Below are 26,310 nucleotides of genomic sequence, written 5' to 3' on the forward strand. Positions count from 1 at the left end.
TGTTTGAGCTCAGAGTACTTGTTAATAATTTTAAAGAGAGCCTCCTGGAGGATTCCGACTCTGCTTCTCCCAGGTGCTGAAATTCTGAAAAAAGAAGTGCAGCAACAGGTCCAGAAAGTTTTGGAGGTCCTAAATCTGAAGTCCCAGAATCTCAAGCCACTCAATGCCAGAGTTATGGGAAATATCGGAGTGGCTGAGAAGGCAGGAATGTCCCCTGGGCTTCTAGGAAAGACGGCAGGAAAGTGTCCCCGCTCCTCACAGAGGTGAGAGGCCACCTGCGCGCAGGTGCCGAGGGCACAGGTGATGCAGGCGGAGGTCAGCGATGAGGACGGTGGCACTCCGGGGGGTGACACGGACCCGGTGCGGGCAGCGGGACCGGGGCAGCGCCTCCCGCCGGGCCGCCCCGGGACAGCGCCGGGCCCGCCCCCGCTCCCCGCACCTTTCCCGGCGGAGCCGCCCCGGGGGCGGGGGCCGGGCCGGCGGTGTCGGCGGCGGGACGGGGCGCCCGGCGCTGCCCCAGCCATGTCGAGCAGCTCCCCGCCGGGCGAGCCCAAGAGCCGCAGCCTGGGCCGGCTGTCGCTGCCCCGGCGAGGCAGCATGACGCCCGGCAAGAAGGCGGCGGCGCTGGAGCTGGCCGAGAGCGCGCCCAACGCGCACTACGCGCCGCTGGCGGCCGCGCAGGGCGGGCCGGCGCCCGCGGGCTGCGGCCCCGAGCGGCAGCGGCAGCGGGAGCGGGAGCGGGCGGCGCGGCTGCGGAGCGAGCTGGTGGTGGTGAGCGCCGACTGCCCGCGGCCCCCCGTCAGCCTGGACCCGCGCGTCTCCATCTACAGCCTCCGCAAGCCCCTGCTGAGCCGCAGCAGCGTCCAGGGCAGGGTCTACAACTTCTTGGAGCGGCCCACGGGATGGAAGTGCTTCGTGTACCACTTCACCGTGTGAGTAGCGCCCCGCTGCCGCCGGGCACCTGCTCCGCGCTCCCGTGACCGCTGCAGCGCTGTCCGGCGGCGCTGCCGGCTCCGGGACCGCCCGCATCCCCATCCCTATCCCTATCCCCATCCCGCGGGCTGCTCGGGCACAGAGCCTCCCAGACCAGCCCGCTGCTCCGCGCTCCAGCATCGTGCAGATGCGGTTCTTTGGGCTGCGCGTGGTTTGGCTTTGTTTCCCCTGTCCTGCAGGTGTGATGTAAAATAAAAGTCAATCTCCGGGGGAAAGTTTGACTTTTTAGTTAAGAGAAATGCCGTATCTCAGTTCAGGTGCCCTTAGCTGTATCTATCAGGTAGTGCAGGAGCTGGTTTTGGGCAGTTTACTTCAGAAGGCTACCCAGGGAGTTGGAATAAATTGTTCATACTGAAATGAAATTGTTCATACTGGAAATGAAGTGTGTAGCAGTGTCACCCATTCTTTATTCATTTTTGAGGCACGGCTCCCGGTTTCAAGCAGTGACACCTGTGTGATGCCGGTGCTCGCTGCACGGCAGCAGTTTCTAATTGAACAGCTGCAATCAATCGTCAGTGCGGCAGTCTTGTCAGAGGAGGATGAGAAACAGGTGACGCTCCTTTTGCTCGCCTCTATTTGCTCCTGGTTCTAACTCCTTGTGGTAGCCATCACGACAGGAAGGAGGTGTTGTCTAATTCTTAAATTAGGTAGGTTAAATATTCGTTGTCTATAGTGCTGTCTGTAGAGAGCAGTGTCAAACCCAAACCAGCAAGTGGTAGGAATGTGGTGTACTAGCATTCCAAGAGGTACCTCTGTGAGGAATCAGTGCTTTTCCATCGAGGTGGTGTTGCTGACGGCTTGTGTGACCTTTGGGCAGTTGGTGTGTGTTAAATGTAGGTAAGAAGGTCGGGTAGGAATGTGGTGTGTATTTATTGCATTCATGCACAAACATATATCTGGTATATATATCCATTAAATGTATACATGCTTATTCTAACAGCTAGAGGGAAAGGTATTTTGTTGGTCAAAAGACACCACAGTTAGTTTTTATGATTTTGTTAATTGTATTCTGATTTTAAGTTCTATTTCTAAGTAACTGTTATCTAAATTCAGTTCAGGATTTTGTGCTTCTGTTCCACACTTGAGGATACTGGAGTGTTTAGGTCAACAGGTTAAGTGGTACCAACTTTTTTTTAGTGGAGGGAAACAGCTGTCATCTGAGTGTATGTAATTGGGAGATGACTGGGTACAACTGCTGAGATAATTGTGGGCTGCGTTCTCTCTTTAGAATTATGATAATGTCATGAGATGAGAAAATAATTAATTAAAATAATTAATCTTGTCTGTGCTAGAATTAAGATTCTGTAATATGTGTAAGTCATTACCTGTCTCCCCCCAACACACCCAAGGTGTAAACATTAGCCCCAGCATTTCCCTTCTTTCCAGAACTCCTCTGATGCAATGACTAATGACAGTGGCAGTAAATATTCTCAAGCCTCTTACCGAGCATTGTTCAAATTCCCTAAGGCACTGAAGAGACAGAAGAGGGTACTGACACCCTTGTATGTTTCTCAAAAGGCAATCTGCAAATACCATTTAGGCAGCCTCACTCTGCTTCCCACCAGCAAAGGGAATTGAGGCTTTACTGTTCTTAGCCCAGCATCTTTTTTTTTTTTTTTTTTTTTTTTTTTGGTAGTATATAAGCTTTTTGTACCCATTAAATCATGGTTTAAGTCACTGGTCTTTGGTCCATGCTTCTCCAGCTCTTTCAGAGCTTCCAAAGCAGCTCTCTGCTGTGCCAAGGAATGCTCTGTTTGGAGCACAATCCCTGCCAGGTGCTGAGTATTGGCAGGTGAATAGCTGCTACAGAGCTAAAATTAACGGAGCAAGCAGATTAGTCTGATTCAGAGGAGCTGCTGTGCCCCAGCATCTCCTGGGGAGCAGGGGACATGCTTTATGCAGTGGGATACAAGGGATGAAGTGCAGAGCTGGGAAGGACTGGGAGTCATGAGACACACACAGATGTGCATGTGCTCCTTTCCCTCTGGGGGAAGTACTTGATTGTTCTGTTGTCAGCACACCAGCAGTCATTCATAGAATGCTGAGCTGGGTTTTACCTTGGGGGATGCGAGGACCCTGGTGTTTCTCTCCCCTGCCCAAAAGAGTTTAAGAAACTGAGCTCATTTTGTCTGTTGTCCTTTTGACTCCCTCTACAGTCTGCCTCCTGCTTTATTCCAGAGGCTTTCAGCTGCTTGGGAGGTGTCAGTCACTGTCCTGAATGCTTAAAGGTGAAGGAAAGGAAACAGGAACGATTAGGGCATAAAGACCTAAGCTGAGTATAGAGCCCTGGCCAAGGTCTAGCCCAGTGATTGGAGCAACAAGCACTGGAGCTTAATTTTCTGTTTTCTGCATGCTGTGAAGCGTGTGGCTGTGTTCTTAATTACATGCTGTAATTGTTACAGTTAGAAACAGCCCCTGAACAGTCCATATAACTTGCTTTGGACCTGTATCTCTGGCTGGTTGTTGAAACACTGTTTATCGAGCGATAAGAGCTACATCTACTGATTGCCTGTCACACCCTTTTCCTGCTCAGGAATCTTAGTCAGTGGTATGTAGAATACTAATAGCTAAGAACTGATACTCGGGATTGATTTCCCTTGGTTTTATATTATACTGTTTAGAAAAGGGAAGTTGAACACCAGGCTTTAATCCACAGATTCTGGGCTGGTGTTTGTTTCATACTGTTTTGATCATTGCATGTTCTGGTGAGCAGCAAAGCCCCTCGTGTACCTTTGATTAAAGGATGGAATCTGCTTGTCTTGCACAGGCCAGGCCAATGACCTGTTTTCTTCTGAATTATTTCTTTCATAAGGTGTCTGAAATAGCTGTTTTTCACTATGCAAAATGTATGTTCTTTCTTGTTGATGTTTTCAGTCTCCAGGAGAATTTGACACCCCAGTCTCTGATTAAATCAATTTAATTCTAGAGAGGTCTTTTTCTAAGAATTTTTGTTATTTGCTTAGACCAAAGAGAAGAAACATCTCAAGTGAGCAGAACAGGGAATGAATTATTGTGCTTCCATTACACAGTTATTGGAGGCTGGGGAAAGTCTCTTTGGGGAGAAGGTTAATCATCTAATAATTTACCACTCAAAAAACCTGCCTAAAAAGTACTAGCAGAGATGATAGAACCTCTTAGTTCAGCTACTTGGCTTGCTTTGATTTTGTAATAAATTTCATTGAAATAGATGAAGCGTATGGTATACACACACCTGATTTTACCAGGGCAAGTAAATTGTGCTTGGTGGCCAAGGGTTTACATGCATGGCTCTGCAAACAGAGTCGGCTGCTTGGAGACTGGGGCTTTGCAAGCAGGAGCTTGCCCTGTGGCACGGCTGTGTGGATGGCAATGTCCTGCCAGGGCCACCAAGTCTGCCTTGGCTGTCAGAGGGAGGGAATGACTGAGCCACTGTTCTCAGTGACCTTCCAGGCTAGGGCATCTTATCACACTTATCACAGCAGCACACCTTGAGGGCAGCTCTGAGAGGTGAAATGTTCTGCAGCCTGAACAAATCGAGGTTTCAGCCCCTGTGAGGAGAGGTGGAAAAAGGAACCCGCCCTCATAGTGACCTACTGAAACCCTTGGGAACTGTCCCGCTGCTGGAAATGACTGTACAGAATCAGTCAAGTTGTCACTTGTTAAAAGGAGTTATTTTAGATTTAACTGCTCAAGGGAAGAGGCTCTCCTCACCCTCTTAATTTTAAAATAAACATCTTAAAATGTGCCTAAAGAAAGTGAAGTTATGAACTGATTTCTCTTGTTCTTGGTGTGGCAAATAATGACTTTTGGCAGTGTTGCCTCCCTGTGTTCTTTGGAGTGTTGGCTGTAACCAGAGGGAACAATTTGGAAACTGATGGACCATTGATTTGTTCTATTGTGGCAGCTCTCCTTTGTTGCCATGCAAGATAATCACCTTCTATCTTATCTCTGCATGCCTGTACCTGGTTCAATTTACTTTGCCTTTGTATAAGTTTGGTTTAATCAGCAATGATTGTCATTGAGTTTGTTCGAATTCCAGGTTGTTTACATAAGCTTGGACTGGCCAGTCCAGGCTGGGATTTGGAAAACTGGTCTCTGGAAACAGGCAAACTCTTAGAAGCATGGCTGCATGTGTGCACACAGAGGTAGGAAGTGAGGGTAGATAGAATATTCCAGTTGCCTGAATCAGGACTCACAGTAATCAATTATTAAAGGTAATGCAGTGTTTACACCGTGCTCTTTACATGCATTACTTTGTGAGGAAAAAGCATAACTCCAACTTAAAATCCCATTTTTGCCATGCTTCCAGACCTACTGCAAACATATTTCCAGTTTATTGGTTCATGCTTGTGTAAAAAGGAGGAGAAAAGATCCATAAAACAATAAGTGTGTGCATGTGCTCACACATGACATTCCTTTCAGACCAAAAAAATGCTGCAAACTAAAGTGCCATTCTTTTGACATGAACATTTGTATGTTTAGAGATTTCTGTGGCTTGAAATCGGACTTGCAGATTATTGCTTCTGTTTTCAAAAAAAGGGAGACATATACCCTCCAAAATAAGCGTGGCTTTTCCAACTGGAAAGAAAGAAATATGACTTGATCACAGTCATGCTCATTTTGCTGCTGTCAGTAGCTGGAAGACCCAGGTTTTTTTTTTGTTTTTTTTTGTCTCATCAAGACTGAGGTAGTTTAGTTGAGGCCAATTTGCAGCAGAGCAACCTAACTCTGTGTATCTCAATATTGCAAGAAGGTGTTTCATTTGGACCATGTAATTGAAATGGCATTTTTGGGGTTCACTGGTACAGAGCTTCCCACTTTTGCTCCTTTTCCCAATCTGTAACTTGTCAGAAGTTTCATTTTTGCTGTGGGCAGTCCTGTGACAGAGACCAATCCTAGTTTGTGCCATGAGGAGCTCAAGTGCCAGTCTGGTTACAGATCAGGAGTCCCCAATTCTCTCTCCTAGTGGGACAGTAGAAGTTCTTAGGTTAAGAAATGCAGGTACAAATAACTGTGTAATTGACTAAAAAAGAAAATAAAATATAAAACAAAAAAAATGAATCCACGTTTACTGAGTAATTGACTGTCATCAGAAAGAAAAACAGTTTGAGAAACCAGTCCCTCTCAAGCCCAACACAAGTATGATCTTTCAAGTCCTTCTCTCATGTTTGCTTTCCTCCAGGAAAAGAATGATCCTACCTTTGAAAGTTGCACATGAATGATCTTTAATAAACCAATAAGTGCAGTATTCATATTTCTGTGTCTGTCAAATGGTTGGTTGGGTAATTCTGGCACACTTCCTTGCCCTGGCTCCTCAAGTGCCAGGGAAAAAAACATGCAAGGCTGTGTAGATAGGCCTCTTTCAAAACTCCCATTGCAGCTGAATCAAGGCTAGAGTTGAGATTCAATTGCAGTGAACTAATTAGGCTGAGCTCCAAATGCCTGAGCTGGATGTGTTACAAACAACGGTGCCAGCACATGCTGCAGGGAGCTGAGCACAGCCACAGTGCTTGCTGACTTTGAACTTGGCACTGCCTCATTAATCTGGTGTGTTAATAGATTGCTTAATGGGCATTAGTGGCCGGGCACAAAAGCTGTGAACACTTGCTCATTCAGTTCCAGATGGAAAACAGTGTCTTGTTGGGGGCAAGGTGTTTCCTGCCTGCCAACAAGAGTCCAGCACGTCTCAGATGTCCTGGAGAGCTGCCAGATGCAAATGGAGCTGGTGGGGAGGCTGGCTCACAGCAGAATGCCTGCACTGCTGGGTTTTAGGTGGGGTACTCAGCCTCATCCTGCAGTCATGCTTCACCTGGCACAATGGCCTGTGAGAGCCCTTAGAGTGACACTCATGGTAATGGGACACCACAGGCATTCACAAGGCTCTGCTGCAGGAGGATATGCATGTGAGAGTACCTTTATATATATAATAAATAGGAGCATTCAGTGCTTTAGTTATCAAATTTAATATTATTTTTACTCTGTGTTTCTAGACAGTGATGATTTTTTATTTTATTTTTTAAAAACAAAGTTTTTCTCTGGCTTCCAGGCTGTGCATGCTTGGAGGACTAGAGGTGCTTGGTGCAGCTTTTCCCTTGCCTGATGTAATTTTTGAGGATTTTTTTGTTTTTGTTTTTTCATGCTTCATGGTACAGAATAGTAAAATAATAGCTATTTTCTGTGTTCAAGGAGCTGTAAGAAATTGCATGCAGTGCAAAGCACGGCCTGAGTAAGTGTGTAAGTGTAATGTAAGTAGCTCAAAATAACAAAAAACCTACATCAAAACCCAGTCAAAACCCCTGAAACCAACAACAAAACTCCACCAAACCCAAAAATACTGCCCCACATTTCCTCAGTGGGTGTTTTCCTCCTGAACAACCACATTTTACAACAGAAAATGTGAGACCTGGAAGCATTGCAATAAAGCATAGGCACAGGGGAAGCCAGTGTTCTATTAAAGCTTAACACAACCACCATGACAAAAGCCAGGTTTTTTTCCTCTGGACTACTTTAGTCTCAGAACTTCCAGTTGTATGAGATAATGAATACACTTTTGCTCAAAATTGACTGATTCCTTTTTTGAGTTTAAGAAAAAATAAGTCTGGTACTTTTCACAAGAAATGTATCAAACACAAAGTCTACATCCTTGGAATTTTGTCATTTTGAAAGGGATAAACTGCCAAAAATATGGAATTATTCTGCATATTGTTAGGTGGCAACATATTTAGATATTCCTAGCAAGATGCCCAGACTAGATTTTTTTTTTTTTAAATGTGTTCTTTACAATCACTGTGATGACTTAATATTTTATGGAAAATATTAACCAACATCAAAATAAACCTCAGACAGGGCTTCTGGATCCTTTAAGTTTCTTCTGCATCTGCAGAAGCAAAGATGTGGATCTTTGAATTTCATATTAAAGCTCTCATTAGGAACATACATCTCACATATGTTTTGCTACTGCCAAGGGACTTATGAAACCTGATTTGACAGCACAGTTTTGTCCCATTTGTAATAGAAAACTAGATTTTTCACTCTTAACTATAAAATCTCTCTTTGCTTTCTGCTGAGGTTATTAAAAAAGTAAATGTTTTGTTATATAACTGCACTAGTATTTAATTCAATTGAGAAATTTGCTGTTTTTAGAGAACTAAGATCTTGTAATAGTAGAAATTACCTTTTTTATCCTAAAAGATTGTGCTTCTGATCATAATCTATTAATTTTACTTTTACCCCAAAAATAGAGCATACATTTTCTTTTACAATAATAGGAAATGTAATACATTTGTTGGAGTAATAATTGGTTTGATGCTTATGAAGTTATCATGTGTTTAACTCTGTGAACAGCTATTTGCTTCCTAGTGGGAGCAATTAGTAAAAGGTAAAAGATAAGGACCAACTAGTAAAGAGAAAAACTTGCATCTACTCATCTCCAAAATTAGGGCAAGTAAAACTACTTACTAGGCTTTGTGCAAAACATGTGTAGAAATAATTTTGCATTATTTTATTTATAGTAAGGCTTTGTTTTTAAATGATGAGGATCTCACAGTGCTAATTCTATATCAACTTTTACTTTATCCAGGTGGCTGTTGTCTCTTTTCTGTAGTAAGTATGTTTAGTCACATAACATTTGTATGCAGGTTTTTGACCATCTCACCAGTAGTTTTGTGGTAGATATCTAGCAATTAGTGGTCTTCCCTCTGTCCCTCCCTATGTGTTTCAGACTGGGTAAGAACACAGATTTAGACAGTGTGGTCACCCTTGCAATAAGCTGCTCACTGTCAGACACCTGGAACTGCCACAAGGAGACTGGGCAGGCTTGGATGTGTAGAAATTCAGTGCACAGGAGTTGCTGGCTTACTCTGCAAGCCCACTATGAATTCCTGAAACCCCAGGGATACTTTAAAATTATTTCATTTTTTTTTACAACGTTTTCTCATTGCAGTGTTAATATTGCATACTTTTACGTGAGTTGGATAGTACAGAAAATTGGGTCATGGTCTGAGGACAGAATGTAAGTCTCTCACCAGGATTCTCTCCAAAGACACCAGGTTTAATAGCAGAGGCCAGGATTACAGAGCTCTTGCTCATCCCTTGTACAACAAAGGCTGAGATCCTTGTAGTGGATGTGTTTTCTTTCTGCAGAGTAAGGAATTGCCTTCCTGCAGAAGCTATCTCCTTCCCAATGTCATCTAAAAATGAGCTGGAATAGTCTGAAGTATTTTTTTTTCTCAATAAGCTGCAGGCAGCACAGTTGAAATAAAGGTGCCTCGTCTCTTGTAGGGATGTTGACAAGTAGAGCAAAGGAGAATGGATGCAGGAAATGGTTGCTGCTGCTAATCTCATTCTTACACCCTTCAAATGCCTGTGCCCAATTATTTGTGCAGGACAGTGGAGGTTGGGGAAGAGACAAGAGCAAAGATCTCCCATCCTGTGGCTTCAAGTAGTAGAGAATATCCTGTGCTGACCCTCTTAAGAATCAGTGGTATTTGTGTTCTGTACAATGACTTTATCTGATCTTTACAAACTTCAGCAAATAAGGCCCTATTTTTGCCCCCTAATATTCATCCTAAATAGGTATAGTAGAGGCTATTTGTTTTTTAGAAGACAGTAAAATGTGGTCAAACCTGACAATGAGTAAATAACCAAACGTATTGCTTTATTGTAGTGTGAGTAAACTTCATGTGAGTGTATGCTGTTGTCTTAACTGTGACCCAGAAAGTATTGATAATTGGTTATCTCAGCACTTCACACAAAATAAACCTGCTCACGTGATGGTTTCTGTGTCAGCAGGTCATCCAGCACCCCAGCACAAAGCTGTCTGAGCATCCTGTTTCAACAGCATGTGAAGTATGACAGGCACAGGCACTAAGTGTTACCCAGTCATGTCAATTGTATGCCTTCATAGCTCTGTTCACTCAAGACAGCTCTTTGTGGATTTTATTTAATTTTCTGACATGATCTTATTTGGGCAACTGCATATTTGAACCACAGAAATGAGAAAAAAGACTGTTGAAACCCTGCAGGTTTTGCAGCACATGCAAGGCTGTAGGTGTGCTGTGTTAATGCTGACCCTTCTTGGGTGTCTGAATTGCTTATTGCACTCTGATTTTCCAGCACTGATGACTTCTGTGGCCTTTTTTTTATTGTGTGGCTTTAATGGGAAACATTACATATCTATCCAAAGTGAAACAGAGAAATTGAACTGACTGTGGAAATGTGATGTACTATGAGAAGAGGCTAATCTCTAGAAATTTTTAGTGGATTGTTATCTGTAGGGGTAAAGGGACACCTGCTTATACCTCTTACATGAAAGTGGAGATAACATTCAAGTGGGTTTTGATACTAGTTTTCTGTCAGATGCCTTTCCCTTGAATGAAACAGTTCTTGTTTCAGGGAACCTGTATATGATCTGTGTTGTTATTGAAACAATATATGCAAAATGCCATGGGATTCTTTTCCTGAGGCATTCTGGAAATGACTTGGTAAGTAATCAAACTGTTCCTAAGTGCTTTGAGGAAATCAGCCTGTTTGTTTATACAAAGTGTGCTAACAGTCAGTATGAACTGTGGTCAAAACCCACAGCCATGTGAATCTTCAGTTTCCTCCTCCTCCCTGTAACAAATGCAATCTGATGATGCTTCTGTCTGATTGCTAAAGTGAAGTGCTGTGTTTTCATTGGAATTGCAGTCTCCCTCCATCCCCCTCAAACACCACATCTGTTAGTTTGAATCAAACTTCATTGTCACTGTATTTTTTTTATATGGTGCCTCTTTTTGCCTGCTCCCCACCCTCCCTGTGTCTCAGGCATTTTGGTGTGTAGAAGAGACTTTGTGTTCTGTTGAATTTTAGTGGCTGTGAAACAGCCATGGGAAATTTGTGCAAGTTTCAGAGGGAACTGAAGGCAGAAATTAACTCACTTGGAGTGAAGCATCCCATGTCCAGCACTTGATAACCCGCATAAAATTTGGCTTCATCACTGAGATGAGCACCTACCTTGGTAAAATAAAACTGGCATTGTACAGCATGTCTTTTGAGAGGTGTTTAGAAATTGAACTCTGCTTTGAATAAGTTAGGATTTGGAGTGGTAATGAAAGTAGATTCTTCATGTTTTCGTATCTTGTGATAGATGTAGGAAGGAATTAAATGGTTTTTACAGTGTTGTAGGAACAACACTGCTATTGCAATGCAAGGAGGATAAATAGTCATGGGAAAGACAGGGAATGTGTGCTTTCTTTCCCAAACTGTAAAGTGAGTGCTTTGTAGCAATGAGCTGAAAAAAGCTTGAATTCATGGAATGAAATGGAGGAAAATATCCTGGACAATAAGGAAGAAGGACCACCTGTAAATTTACTTCTTCCTCACATCTGCTGCAGATCAGTGCTTCTGGCTGCCTTGTATCATTTGATAGAGAGCAGTGGACCAGATGAGCTCCATCACCATCCCACATGGACTGAATGAAACTGTGAGGTTTACTGGCTGTGACCTTCTCTGCACTTCATATCTCTACCAAATTAGATACTAATCCAGATAGTTTTTAAGGGTGCATGTCTGCTACTGTCCTAGACCTGGATATGGATTCCAAATGAGCTGTGCCTGCTGGATCAGCCTGGATAAGGCTGTGTTAAGCCTGGAGGTGGAGGGAATGCATGTGCAAACCCTGGTGGCTGCAGCAGTGCAGGGTTGAGCCTGTGCTGCTCATTGGCACGAGCAGGCACCAGGAATCCTGGCTGGCACTGGGACCAAATCCTGTAGGGACACTGCTATATGCTGTGGCATGATCTTGTAGGGCAGGCATCCTCATGCCTTGTGCATCCTTACATCTTCTGGTGCTCTGGGAATATTTATGAAATGACAAATTGTGTGGGTAGCCAGTCTGTGCTTCTGAGTTTCCCCCTGGCACTGCTGTGGTGCCTCAGAGCCCTTTGCTTTCAGCACCCTCGGGTATGTGTGAGTGCAGGGGCATCAGGGACTGGCTGACAGCTCTATCATAAACAAGGGTTTTAGCCTTCTTACCCCCTGAGTCACAAGTTCAGTGGAAGTTGGAGGCTGTTTGTTCTAGATGTGGTAAATAACACAATCTGACTGCTCTCCCCTCTGGCACCCGTGTCTAAAGCTGTTATCAGCACTGCTGTGGCATGTTTGATTTAGGGGCAAATTGGCACCTCTCTGACAAGTGCTGGAATGTCCCAGTCTGTCCTTGGGGTGTTGTTGGCATCTTTCACACCAATAAACCCCCATCAACAGTCGTGATCACGGGCAAACACCAGCCAAGTGCACAAAAGCGCTTATCACCAGCTACGCTGTGCATTCAGCAAGAGCAAAGCCTTAAAACCCTCCAGTGGCTGGCAATTCCAGAGCTTTCTGCTAGATTTGAAAAGAAGTCCTGAACAGCACAGGCTTCTTATCAATTTTAATTGCTGGGCAGTGGAGGGCTGCCCTTTGTTTAACGTCATTTGGTGTGAGCAACTATGACACTGTGTTGTGGAGATGTTTCTGGCCAGCAGCATTCTGCTGAATACAAAATTAAATTCTGCAGAAATCCTTTTGTTTTCAGGAAGAACTCAGGTTGAACAATCGAATCCAACAGGTAAAGAAATGCAAAATGAAATGTTGAGAGCAGGTTGACTGGAGGTGCAATGTGAAGATGTTAAATTTTAGAAAGTTGAGGTTTAAAAGTCTAGATGCTGTTGTATTGTAATAGCTTTTCATAGCTGTTGAAACTAAGTTCTGTGTCACCTAATCCTTTAGATTGCCTTTTGAAATGCTGCAGTTGTGCTTATGCATTTATACTGAAAATAGAAAAGCTTCAGAGTTATGTTCACTGAATGGCCCTGTATTCCTGGCACACGCTACTAGCCAAAATTCGTGCCACATTTGGGGAACTGGGCCAGACACAAAATCACTTTGAACAGTTGCATCAATATTTGTGTATGGCTTTGCCTGTGAGATTTTGGTTTTGAAGTCAGCTTGCTGGATTTGAGCAGTTGTCAGATGCCATGAGGACCTACACCTGGATCAGTAGAAACTGGCAGGTGTGCAGGTTTTGGAAATGCCAAGCATGCATTTTAAATGCAATTAAAAGTGCATCTGAACCACTTTTAAACACAGGAGCCATAAGAAAACTCCTTGAAAATTACTCTGAAACCACAACTTTCAAAGAAGCTGGTATGAAAAAAAAGTGTATTTTGTGGCAGCTGACAGGGAGCAGATTGACAGCAGTTAGTTAATCAGGAGTAGCTGCAATGGAAACTACTTCTCAGGTGCAATCCTTAAATAGCAGATGCATCCCATCTATCTGCAGTGGTTTTGACACATGGCTGCAGAAGATTTGTTGGAATGTCCCTAGCTGACTTGGAAAGAGACCTGAATTCTCTTGCTTTCTGTAGCAGCTTTGAAAGTCTTTCAATGAGACTTGACCAAAAATAAACAATTCTAGGAGTGAGACTGTGGCTGCTTGCATTTCATACTTCATCCTTTTGTTGAGAGGGTTAAGGAAGCCCTTTGTTTTGATGGGTAATTTATGGGCATATTACTGTCTATTCTACTGGCAATATTACTGTCTATTCCCAAAGAAACTGGGGAAGGGGAACAAAAGCAATAAGTAGAACAGTCCTGGTTACTGATAATAAAGAGATCCTTATTTTGGTGCCCCACAAGTGCAGGTAGAGAATAGATACCATTGCCTCTGCTACAAACTCCTACATTTCTTGGTTGGTCAAGTAGCAAAGAAATAACAATGTCTTAATTTTTGTTGTTGTGTATGTATCTGTCTTCATTTGAACTACTCTTCAGCATTTTGTTTTGTTTGTTTTGTTGTGTGTGCATGTTTCTGAACTTCTTTGGACTCTTGGGAGAGCAGTTGTGTATTAGATTAGGAGAAGCAGCAATGAGAAGCTAGAGCAGTTGTTTACTTTCTGTGTCAAAGTCTGTCCACACTTGAAGTGGAAGGAAATTGCTTTTCCTTGTTGCCAGTTGCCAGGATTTGTGTTGGTTTTGTTTTTTTCTTTTTCCTCCTGCATGAAGAATTTCATAGCTGAAACTGCCTTGCCTTCTGAAATGCTGAGCTATTGATGTGTCTGTAGTTAATTTATGGAGAGGAGCACTCCTGCTGGAATAATGCATAGCCAAGCTATTACTGGCTGGCTACTTGTGTGTGATGAAACAGAAGCAGGAATCAGTCAGTTTTCAAGTGGTCACCAGTTCAAGTCTTTTAATTCAGAGTAATTTTTAATTAATCCTGACAGTGTTACTGTGCTGCTGCCTTTTGCTTAGATGGATGGAAGATGTGAATTTTTTTCACTTCTCACCTTGATTTATCTTGGTGTTTCCTCATATTTGTTAGCTGTTATTTTTCTCATGAAATAGGAGAGGTTTACCTTTGAAGGGGAAAAAATATAAAAATCTTTCTAAGCATTCACAATTCCAGCCAGGGGATGGATTTGTAGTTTTGTCTGCAGCAAGCAGTTCCTGTTACTTGTGAAACAGGAGTGGCCTTTTAATAAAGGCACCAGATCTCTGCTATGCAATTACCATAAAATAACCTGTGCAGCAATTCTCTATTGTGAGCAGCTTGACAACCAAATGCTGTTTGAATTGCTTGTAAGCTCTGGTGAGGAAATAAATTCTGAAGAGCAAATTTTAATATTAAATGCATGCCCTGTTTCTAGATTGGAAAAATCTCTCCTTAACCCAGTGTGTAGTACAAGTGCATCTGCACCCTGAGCCTTGTTAGGCAGGAGACTTGTTGGGAGTTATAAGAAATTGAACTCTGCAGAAGGTACAGTGCACACAGCAATTTTGAGTAATTGGTGAACATTGGCAGCTGTTGAAAGGCACCAGCTCCTTCAGGCCTGCAATGACATTGGATGTTCTGTAATCTGCTTTGGGCACAGCTGATCTTTTAAACAATTTTACTGTCAGGTTGCCTTTTTTTGTGTGTGTGCAGTGCTTAACCAAAAAGCCCCACACTGCTGCATGGTGGAGGTTGCTAGGTACTAGGGCAAGGCAAACAATAAATAACAGGGATCATGCTGGAGCCTTCTGATGAAGTGTAACATGAGACAGCCTCCACAGTAATTGCTCTTTTTTTGCTGGCCTCGAGCAGACTATCTCTAAGGCTGGGACACATCCTTTTAAAACAGAGTGCAGTGCATGGAGTGAAAGGTGCCATAAGCAAATAAGACATTAGTGGTGGATGGTCATGAAGGGAACATTGTTTGAGCCAGCCCAGTGAGTTGAGTCTGTGTCCTGGGGAATGTGGAGCCCTGCAGCCCAGCCACAAGGATGGGGCTTCTCAGAAACTCAGTTCCTCAGCCCTTCTAGGGAGTTATGCTGGACAATCTGTTTTGCTTTGAGATTTTATTTTTCTTTTTGTGTTATTTTGTGTTTCGGCTTTGATTCTTCTTTGTAAGTGGAAGTCTTGCTGGTTTCAGTGTAATACAATATTTGAAATGCTGAGTATTTAAAAAAAGAGTGATAAAAAACTTGCTGTATAAGTGCTCATTCAGAGAGTGCTCAAGCATACTTTATTCTCTGATGAGATGCACTCTCATTTGTTTTTCTTCATCTTGACCTCTGAGTCAAGGGCCTGCCAAGTGCACGTTTGCTCTGATTGTTAAAAAAAACAGGAGGAGATAGAAGGCTGAGGAGAAATAGAGTGAAGAAGGGCCAGAGGTTTGTGTAGTACCAGCTAAAGCAGTGAAGTTAAACAGATAAGTTATCAGTGTGGTGGTGAAATGAACCCAACAGGTAGGTTATTAATGAAGAGCACTCCAAGCTCTCAAAATGTTGTTGTCCAGATAACTGCACTAACACACTGGGAAGCGCTTGTTTATTGTTCTTCCTTCACCATCCATGTTTCCACAGCTTAGAAAGTCTCCAGTGTGTGGTTAGAGTTGAGGCAGGGGTATAAAAGCTTGGAAAAACCTCCTCAGGGTTTGCCTAAGGACTGCTGTCTGCAATCTTTTATAATCCTCTGGCTCCTGAGCTGTTTAAAAGCTATGGTTTCAGGTATGTGAAGAAGGCTTTTATGAATCTATTACTATGTGTGTTTTTCAGGCAGCTGGCAGGAACCATCTCTCTGTAATTCTAACGTTTCAGTGAATGAACTTCATTTATTGTCAATCAAACTCCTCCTCCAAGAAAAATATTCTCCCCAGGTTGACCTTAAAGAAGCTCAGAAACCATCATTAATTTTTGCTTGTACAGTCTCTCACACCTCTTTAAAACACCCTGCCCCTATATTACAGTGACTATTTATTTGCTGGTGACTGGGCATTGTGTGTGCTCAGAATGGTACATGGTTAACTTTTTACCAGCTGGCAGAGGGTTTTCTTCCTGAAAAATTCACTGAACTTGAATTCACTGCTGTGAATTTCTGTGCTACCTGGCAGATAGATTTGCAAATGCACAAATTGCAGTAAAAACTCTTAATCAGTTTGATCATCACCTCCCATTACACAAAGCATCCTAAATGAAGTTTGCTGTGTGCATCACTACACCTTAGCTCCTCCTGTCTGTAAAGGGTGTTTGAGTCCCTGTGTGAACCTGTTATTTGCTTTGCTTGAAAAAAAGGTGCCCAGAAACAGAGGAAAGCAATGTATTTCCTTTTGGAAAAAACTAAAAATTGGCTTGGACTCAACATTTGAGGTACTATGAAATCAGGGATATTTTCCCATTTTTTTACTTGTGAATGCGTCAGTTAAGGCAAAGATCAGATTCTTTGTGGTGCCTGATGCAAACAATGGCCAGGGGTTTGCTTTTTGATGTGCATTTTGGTCAGCAAAGCTTCAGGTGGTGATAACAAATGAACTTAAAGTAGTAGTTGTACTTTTGTATCTAGAATACGAATAATACATTGTGTACTGGAGAGATTTTCTGATTTATTTTTATTAAATTGGGGGTGACATTTTCATTGCTGCTTGGACAACACAGTTCTGCTGGCAGTTAGATATCTGTTCACTTAAGAGTATGGGGAAAAGAAATCTCATCCTGAACAACTTAAACCCAAAATACTAAGAAGGGGAAAAAAAAATAAAGAAGCATGAAACAAGACAAACGTCTAAAATCCTCACCTTAGTATTTCACGGCTTGAAATTACAGCTAATACAGAAAAATAACTAAGCATTTTAGTTATTTATGGCTTCCCTAGTGCATATACTAAATATCTAGAAGGTCCTGATTTTGCCACAGGGGTTTTTCCTGCCAAGGTGCACTGAGATATAAATCATTAATATTGGTGTCTTAGATCTTGAGAATTTAAACACTAAAGGTTACCTGCCATTGCATAATTTTCAGGTATAATTTATTTTTCCTATTGGTTTGGGGTGATGGGAAGTAATTATGTTTAAACCTAGTTTCAGAGTGTACAGTAGCAGAGGTGACAAAGTTGGAGGGAAGAAAAAAAATCTTATTTTAATATCACCTGAATGGCTATGATTTGGTATTCTTCAGGTATTTAGAACTAGGCTCCCGAGTTCCTCAAAGGAGAGCATATCATTATCATAATTTGTGTCTTTTCAAATGACAACATCAATGAGATGGTGTTTTGGGAAAGTAGCTGTGTGAGAAATGGGTAAAGTGTCCTTCAAAGATGCTCTGCTTTTCTCTGCTTGGTTTGGCACACCTGCTGCTCAGAATAACCTGTTGGTAACACTTTTTGTTTGACAAGTGTTAGGCAGAAATGACAACAAAGAGTAGCCTTCATTATTCTCCTGTTATTGGGTTAAACACAATATTCCAGGAATGAGTGAGGAATACAGATAGCAGCCACACACTGAAAATAATTTCAGGTGTCTTTTTTTTCTGTTTTTTGCTGTGGTGGCTTCTAGAATCACTGGCTGTTTGCACCCCAGGAGCACTTAAAAAAGCCCACCAAAAAGCAGAGCAAAACTACTGAAAAGAAAAACAAAAAAAGAGGCAAAAGGTGTCTAAGAACACTTGGAGCTAGCTGCCATTCCTGGCAAGGCAGTCTGCATTAATAAGCTTGGCACTCATCATTTTATGGGTGTATTTTATTGTTTCTACATGTGCATTTGATTACCCAGAAGAGCTGCAGCTTCCTGCCCTGTCAGGGTGGGAAACAGTAAAACCCATCAGTGTAATTGGAGATGCAAACAGCGACCTTGAGTGTGCTGGACCTGCTTCCTTGCTCGGTTTGGGAAATTAGGGAATGGCTGGTGCAAAGCCATTCAGATAAAACACAAGTCTGGAAGCGTGTAGGGATCTGGGGGAAACAATGTTATGAGCTGCACTTCGCATGTTTCCAGCTAATGAGTTAATGTTGCAAATGTTGTGACGGAGGAACGAGCGCTGTTTGCGTCAGGAGCTCCCGTCTTGTGTATTTAAACCCAGCGAGGAAGGAGCCTGAGTGTGAACAACATATTCTGGATGGTCTATTCTTGAAAATTTCTGCTTTTTTTTTTTTTTTTTTTTTTTTTTTTTTTTTTGTTGGCCATGAAAAATATTTCGAATTGGACATTTTCCCATGTTTGCTTCTTCCTTTTGCAACAGTAACAGATCAGGAGAAAAAAAAAAAAAAAAGGGGGGGGAAAAAGTGAGTTTAGAAGACTAGAAAATGGGTGAGGGAGAAAAAAAAAACATTATCACCAATCTTTTCTTCCTAAAGTTATGTTAAAGACAATTTAAATTCCACAGGTTTTTTGGGAGAAACTGCAAGTCTCTTGGGTAGGATTTGATCACAGTGTGTGGTAGAATATCTCAAAACATGACAGAGGCAGTCCCTGGAAGCCTGGAAACCAAACTCTTCTTTAAGATCTTCAGGTACCATCTGCTGCAAAGGAGTGTGTGTTGGAACATTTGTGACCTGACAGTAACCAGGATGATCTTCTCTGGAAGAATAACTGGTAGTTAGGAAATTCCTGATGCAATTTTTTTAAACTGCAAGTTACCTGAAAAGTCTGTCCTGTTTTCTCTCAGGTACTTTGTGAAGCTTGCTTGTTAAAGCACATTATATTGACTCTTTTCTTTAGTCTGAAATATAGTCTCAACTTTAAGTGTATTTTTCTTTTTTGACTTTTCCCTTCCTCTTGAATGTAGCAACTATTGTCATGGGTTGCCATCAACAGATGATGTCTTTAAGAAAAATATCAAGCCACTTAATGCATTTTTTTTTTTTTCTAGTCCCTATGAGGACTGACAAAGACTGTTTCATACAAGAAGAACAAGGGAGTGACTGGGTTATGGGCAAAAGGAAAAAAACAGTGACTTTATTCTCATGTTAAACCTACTGTACGCATTCATGCAGGGATTTCTCTCCTGGTGGAAATAAATTTCTTTTACCAATTCCCAAAACCTGTGGGAAAATGCTTAGGATTCTGTAGGACTTGAGTGACATCATCACTCTCACACTCTGAATCCTCCACATCTTTGATGACAAAAAAACCACTAGAAATTACAAAATGCACACAGGGGTCTTTCAGGCAGACAGTCTTCCAGATTGCTTAGGGACTGATAAGTCACTCACAAGATTCCTCCAAATGTGTGATTTGAAGGGAGTGGTTGTTGTATCTTTCTCCCTGATTTTTGGGTTCACATAGTTCTGCTCTGTACCATGTCACCCCAGAGATATGAAACAAAAGGATTTCATTATCTTAGAAATGACAAGATTAAATGGGACTAGTAGAAGGATGAAGAAGGGGCTGTCTGTCTTAACATGGAAAATTTTTACCTCTCCCTTAAATCTTCCTCTGAATTATATAGAACCAGACAAGGATGTTCAAGTCTATTCTGGGTCAAAGCCCAGGAAACTTGTGAATCTTTTCTGCTTGCATTTCTTTAGAAAGTATGCTGTGAACTTTATATCCTGAAGAGTCAATTTCCAGATGGTTTCAGACAGATGAATTTTGTGATGCAAGGGATTTCCTTTTTCCTGGTTGCTCCATTGTTGGCTCCTTGCCCTCATGTCTGTGGCTTGGTGGATGTAGCTTTTGTGGGTGAAGTTGAATGAGTGCAGCCTGTGGCAGTCTTGGCTACAGCAGGGCACTGGAAACAGGGGTGTAGGCTGTGACTTTTTCACCTGTAGCATAGAGAAGTTCTCTCTATTCTTTTGTTTTGGCTGTTTGAAGATGCGTGTGATGATGTCATGATGTGGACAACGGACCACAGGAGGTAAAACTTGAAGAATGTTGTGTATTTCAGAGAATTAAATAATCCCTCAAATTCTAAAGGAAGCATGTGCCTGCATATAGCTGTGCTGTGGTTTCCCATTCAGATTCTGTGCAGTTCCACAAAGCAAGGTGTCTTTCATCTTCTCAGACCAGAGGTGTGTAGCTGGGAAAAGATAAATTTTGACTTGGACACTGATCCATAAGTTTTAGCATAAATTTAGAGTGTACAGTAATTTCCTATGGAGCTTAATCTTCGATGGAATGGATAGAGTTTTTAATCCTGATTTTCTTCTATCTTTAACCATGTAACAAATTTAGCTTTATACTTCATTCGGGGTGATGAGAAGGCAGCAGCCAATTGATCTGTATTGGTGCTACATGCTATGGTAACTAACTACATTTTAACTTAGAATGCTGTATTAGCTTACACTGAAAAGATTGCAAGTCCCTCTCTCCTTCTCTTTGTGTGGTTTGCAGTAATACATGTGAATCTGCATTTGTAGGGCTTTGGATTAAAGGTGGTTTCATTGTTGACTTTTGTAAAATACCTGCACTGGAGTCACAACTTTAGATTTTCTCCTTTGCTTCCCTTCCCTCAGTATAAATTGGAAACACAAATCTTCCTGACCTTTACTAGAAGAAAGGCACTTTTGATATTTTTCACTCACACTAGATTTCTTGTGTCCCTGATACAGCCTTGAAGGTCTTGGCACTCTGGATGTCTTTGGGTTTGATCATTGCTTGAATGATCATTTCCTCATTGCCAACTTCCACACCTTGTTCATTGTTAACAAGGCCAAAAAAGAAATACTAGAAGATTTTCCCACCATAACTTTTACGAAGTTCACAGGGGTTTGTAAGAAGCAAATGAAGCCTCAGCAGAGGTTAACTGCCTTGTAATAGATAAGAATTGATTTATCTCAGTCCAGAATTCTCCTGTGAGGACTTGTCTTGCTGGAAATACTGAGTGGTGCAAAGGGATCAGTCTGTGCCCACTGCAGTGGTGCGAGTCCTCATCTATGTGTAAGCAGAGATCTCTGTTTACACAAAATCCTGAATCAAACAATGGGCTTGTGTGCAAAATTAATCCCTCCTTGGTGTTTGGGAAGTTAATGGAAGAAAAACAGCTTCTTCAAAGAATGGTGCATTTCAGTCCTTTCATATTTATAAAAAAAAAATCATCTGGCTGCAGTGCTACACACTTGTCTCTGATAGGAAACACTGATCTTCCCCTAGTTCTCTAGATTGCTGCATGGGGTTTTATGTCCAACACAAATTCTTATTTTTCTAGTATAAGATGCAAGGAGTGATAGAGGGGTCTGGGTCCCTTTTGACACATGAAACTTAGATAAGTTATTACCATCTTGTATTTGAATTACTACTTTGTTTTATCTTTGGTAAGTTCAACCTTGCTCTGCTTGTAAACATCCATACTGCTATAAAGCAATTTTTCCTTGTATTTTTCTTTTAATTGGATGATTTTGCCCTTTTTCTATTCTGTTACCATTACCAGTGATCTCCCCCTTTCGTTTGGTCTCAGGTATGAGCTAGGTGACTTCAGTTTTTAAGGTCTTCAGCTTACCCACTCTGTATGATTTTCTCAAAGTCATAAGGCCAATTTAAGGGACTCTTTATCCACTTCTGCTTTTTGCTTTCACTCCTTTGAGTGGAATTATCAAGCACATACCTTCTCCCTGTGCTTAGAAGTGGCTCTTCTGTAATCCTCCTCAAGAAGATGCACATTTCTTGCTGTTTAAGCAGCCACATGGCTTGTCATGACAGGAAAGATGGATGTTAAAGCTGAGGGTGAGAACCTTTGGCATGGCCAGAGGAGTTTCAAAGTCTTTGTGCTCTGACAGCATCTGCAGTGCCTGTGCTGAGGCTTGGTGGTGGCTTCACTGGAACTAGGGAATGGCTCAGGGCTGCTGAATTCTGCCTCTGCCCAGTGATCCTAAACTAATAAAAGTCTAACAGACATAGGGTTAATAAAAGTGTGATTCTTAGCAAATTGAACTAGAAGAAAGCACAGAAGCCTCTAGAAAATTGCTCCCCCCACTATAGCAGACTGCAAATTTCACTAGCAGGAAAGCTCTTCAGCTGCAGCACCAGAGTTAAATAGTACCAAATATTTTTGTCCCCTGTTAACTCTTTTCCTGAAGCCACAGAATATTTTCCAGCAGGCTCTGCATTTAAGTTGTTATTCCAGTAGCTCACAGGCATTTTCTACTTAGGGAGGGAAGAGGCACTTGATCAGGGCTAGTTATTCTTACTGGCAGCAAAACTCTTCAAATATTGTACACAGTTTCTGTCATCTTAGCTTCATCTCAGGTGAAGCTGCTCTTGTGCAAATCACTTAATGTCCTCAGTGTTCAATTTTCCTTGCTGGCTGATGAAGATAATATTTGCTCCATGGGTCACTGCAGTGGAAGTTTGCATGCACTTAGGAAGTAGAAGGTAGCTCGTGTCCACTTTCTTTTTTCTTTTTCAGTGTTAACCTGGCCAAAGCATGTGCTCTGTGCCTTGCAATGCATAGCATGGAGTATGCTTTCAGTAAAGATCAGTGTGGAAGAGCAAGGGAACTGTGTGAGATCAGAAAGAATTCTGGGATAAAAGTTATACAGAACTTCAATTTCTTGTTTTGTGACATGTTTTTGAAGTTTCAGACTTTAAACATGACAAGGTCATAGCTGGTGAGTAGGAAGGTGGTGGAATTAAGGAAAAAGCTGATTAAGGGAACTAGATACTACTGAATTTCTTTAAAATTTGTTTCCAGAGGAGTTATGGATGTCCCATCCCTGGCAGTGCTCAAGGCCAGGTTGGATGGGGCTCTGAGCAGCCTGGGATGGTGGAAGGTGTCCCCTGCCTATGGGGTTTGGAACTGGTGGATCTTTAAGGTCCCTTCCAACCCAAACCATCTTATGCTTCTGTGATCTGATACTCTTTATCCCATTTTCCCACTTAAAAAAAAAAAAAAAAAAAAAAAAGTTAGTCTTACATATTTCTCTCTCTTTATTAAGAACAGCAAGTTCATTTATCAGCACACCTCCTTGGGTCCAAGCATTTTTTCCTGCATGTGGAGGAAGGCCAGTTGGATTTCTCAGCTGTGATTAGTGAAACATTTTCTGAAGGGGTAGATTTAAGGCAGACACTTGCATGTGAGCCCTGAAAGTGCTATTTCAGAATGCAGTAATTTTTAACCAGAATTCATTGCTTTTTTGAGCATGTGCTTTTTTACCATTCTTGTATGGGAAACCATACCTAAGTTTCTTAAAAGGGCTTTGACACAATTAACTTTGGAAGTGTGTGAGTAATGACATGTAATGAAATATGTGCTCTACCCTCATTCTGACCTTCTGTTAATGGGAAATGTCTTCCTAAAATACACTGGAAGTGTCTGCCTAAAATACTTTCTACGATGACTTGAAGGTTTTTTTAAATCACAATGGAAGAAGCTTTTAAAAAGCTGTGCAGCTCTGTAACCATAAAAACCAGAAATACTGTCCTAGGAAAAAGTTAACTTTAAAAGTCAACTTTTAGTTGAGACATCACAGCTTTTGACCAGATTTAGTTTTGTGTATTGGTTTATGTTCCTAACTAATCAACCAATAAAATTAAATAAAGCTTTTGCTCACTCTAACAAACCAGCTCAGTACCAGCAGACCTTGCTGAGTTGGGGTTTGGTTGCCTTTGCTGGGTGTCCAAAAGCCTCTGGGAATGGCACAGGATCTTGCTGCTGCTTTGGGGCCACCTGCTGGAGTTTTCACCCAGGAGCCTCCATGCTCCCACACCTGTGTTTGTCCAGACAGTCACCTGTTGATTCTCAGTGAATCTTCTTTCTCCCCTAAATTTTATGAATGCTTGACTTGAGGCAGTTTCCATCCCCAGGTTGTTTCTGGGCTCCTGTGTCTTAACCATGGTAGGGAGCAGCAGCAACTTATCTGACAATTTTTTAGGTAAAGGAGTCAGCCTCAGGAAAAGAAAAAAAAAAAAAAAAAAAAAAAGGCAAAAAACAACCTTTCAAAGAGGGGATTTTAATTGGCTGAAAGGAGCCTTTCTGGAGCTGTCCACTGTGGGTGTGATAATATTGTTTTAACTTCTGCTGAAGTGGCTGAGGTGAATGAGAAACATCTCTGCCAACTTGAGCCAAGAACAAAAGCTCCATAGATCACTCCTAAAAGTTCAGGGATTGTTGTTCCAGATAAAGAAGCTTCTCACTGTTTAGAATAATTGTGGGTTTTTTGTTTGCTTTCTTTTGATTTTTTTTTTTTGATGTTTGTATTGAAGTCTACATTATGAAGGAGTTGAGTGCTCAAATACAAATATTGATTTTGCTGGTGTGTCCCACATTTTATGGATCTGCAATACCAGATTTTTCAGAGCTCAAATGAAGGTCTGGAGCCAGAGTCATCCTACAAATAGTAATTATTTTATTACAAATACTGTTCTCCCAGAAGCCTGTGTCAGAGATGGATGATGTGAAATTGCATCCTTCTTCCCAATTAAGAATTGATTAGGATATCTCAGAGTAGCATGGCTTTATTTGGTATATGTTGAGCAGTGAGAAAGAATATATAAAAAAAATACTGGAAAACACTAGGTTGATAAATTAGTTGTCCTTAGATCCCTTTTTAAAATTTAAAATTTGTGCTAATTACCTTTACAAAAAGTGCTAGTTTTGTGGGAAAGACCTCAATATTTACTTTTTTCCTTCCTTTTTTAATGGTTGTGGGCCTTGGAGCAGCAGAGTGTTAAAATGTGTGTCATCAACTACTGTATTTATCTAAGAAACTTTAAAAAATATAATGACTATCTCAGAAACATAAAAGCAGAGGATTTCACTAGTTCTGGGTTTCTGAAATTCAGGGTTGCTTCAGGTGAAAGTCACACTCTGACTGTGTGGAGCAGGAATCTGCCCAGCAATTCCTTGGAGAAGGAAAAAAGGAGTACACAGATTAAGAAAGCTCCCTTCCACACATTTTTTTTTCCCCTTTTAATTAAGTGTATCCTGTCAGCTGGTCAAGAAATTAATTTGCTCCATCAGATTAAGGAACAAATGTTATGTGCTCTGCACATTGGAGATACTTTGTTATTTTCCCCATTCTGCTGCCAAAGACTTTCCAAGCAGAACAATGCTTTTGTTTGTACTGACGAAGGTGAAACTGCAGAGAAAAGTGTTCTCCAAAGGCACAGGTGCCATTTCAGTGAGGGCTCTAATCAAACTGTGTCCTTCAGCCTTGTGCTGCACTGGTGCCTTTGGTGTTCCTCAGTCTTCTGCAGCTTTTGAAGTGCTTTGCATCTTTAAAAACAATATTGATCATTGCACATTGGGTTTGAACATTGCTAAACAGGCAGAGTGACCCCTCTGACCTCCCTCTCTCTCTCCAATTAGTCCTGAGGACTACAAGGAAATCAACATTTTTTTAAAATTTATTTTTTCTTTTTTATTTCCAATAAAAAGTTTTAATGGTCAGGCCTGAAATTCTGAAATCCGTAGGACTTAGCTTGTTCCAAAAAAAAAAAAAAAAAAAAAAAAATTCCAAAAAAGTGAAGTTTTGTTTTAATCAGTGACTTGCAAGGTGACTAGTCCATCCTCCATATCACAGTTTTTGTCTGCTTTTAGTTATTGTGAAATTTGTCAGTCAGCATAGAATAAGGATCTTAAATCTTCCACTTGACTAATTTTGTGATTTATAAATTCAGTAGGGATTGACTTGTCAGAAACAATTAATATCTGTAACTTGAACTGCATGTTCAAAAGGGATCAATGCTTTAAGTTAAAATTTTATTCAAAAGAATAATGGTTGTGTTCCTGGATGAAGAACTCACCCCTGCAAATCTGTTCCCTACATTGAAGGATTTTATGGGTGATTTGATGTGTGGGAAGTGCAATGGTTTAAATATGATGCACTCTCAGAAGTGCCTTCAAAATTGTAGGCTGCTGTTAATAACTTTTTAAAATAACCATAGAAATTTTAAATTGTTTTTAAAATCAAAGCAGAAAGTTCAGTGTTGTTGATGGGTGATTCTATGGTGTTACTGCATCTTCCAAGCTCTGCCTTTTTTCTCCCTGTGCAGTGCTACCAGAACCTATAGGATTCTAAAGAATAAATTCCCATGACTGAAAATCAGCTGCCAGAATGAATAGACACAAAGAAACAAATGAGTAGCAGAGAGTTTCTTATTGAACTTGGTGGTTGGCAGCCAGGTGTGT

The 26,310-nt window shown here is 41.5% G+C and overlaps 1 protein-coding gene across 5 annotated transcripts in view; it reads left to right on the top strand.

The window, feature by feature from the left end:
• The first annotated feature begins 455 nt into the window (after window positions 1-455).
• The window catches only part of KCNQ1 (potassium voltage-gated channel subfamily Q member 1), a 314,921-nt gene continuing 289,066 nt past the window's right edge, over window positions 456-26,310 (top strand). For all 5 annotated transcript variants that reach the window (XM_079308420.1, XM_079308422.1, XM_079308423.1 and 2 more), the window contains exon 1: window positions 456-932. In XM_079308420.1, the coding sequence (XP_079164546.1) occupies window positions 523-932 (410 nt within the window). In that variant the 5' untranslated portion in view covers window positions 456-522. The remainder of the gene's footprint in view (window positions 933-26,310) is intronic.

The sequence above is a fragment of the Erithacus rubecula genome (genome assembly GCF_903797595.1).
Source record: "Erithacus rubecula genome assembly, chromosome: 6".
Classification (NCBI taxonomy): domain Eukaryota; kingdom Metazoa; phylum Chordata; class Aves; order Passeriformes; family Muscicapidae; genus Erithacus; species Erithacus rubecula.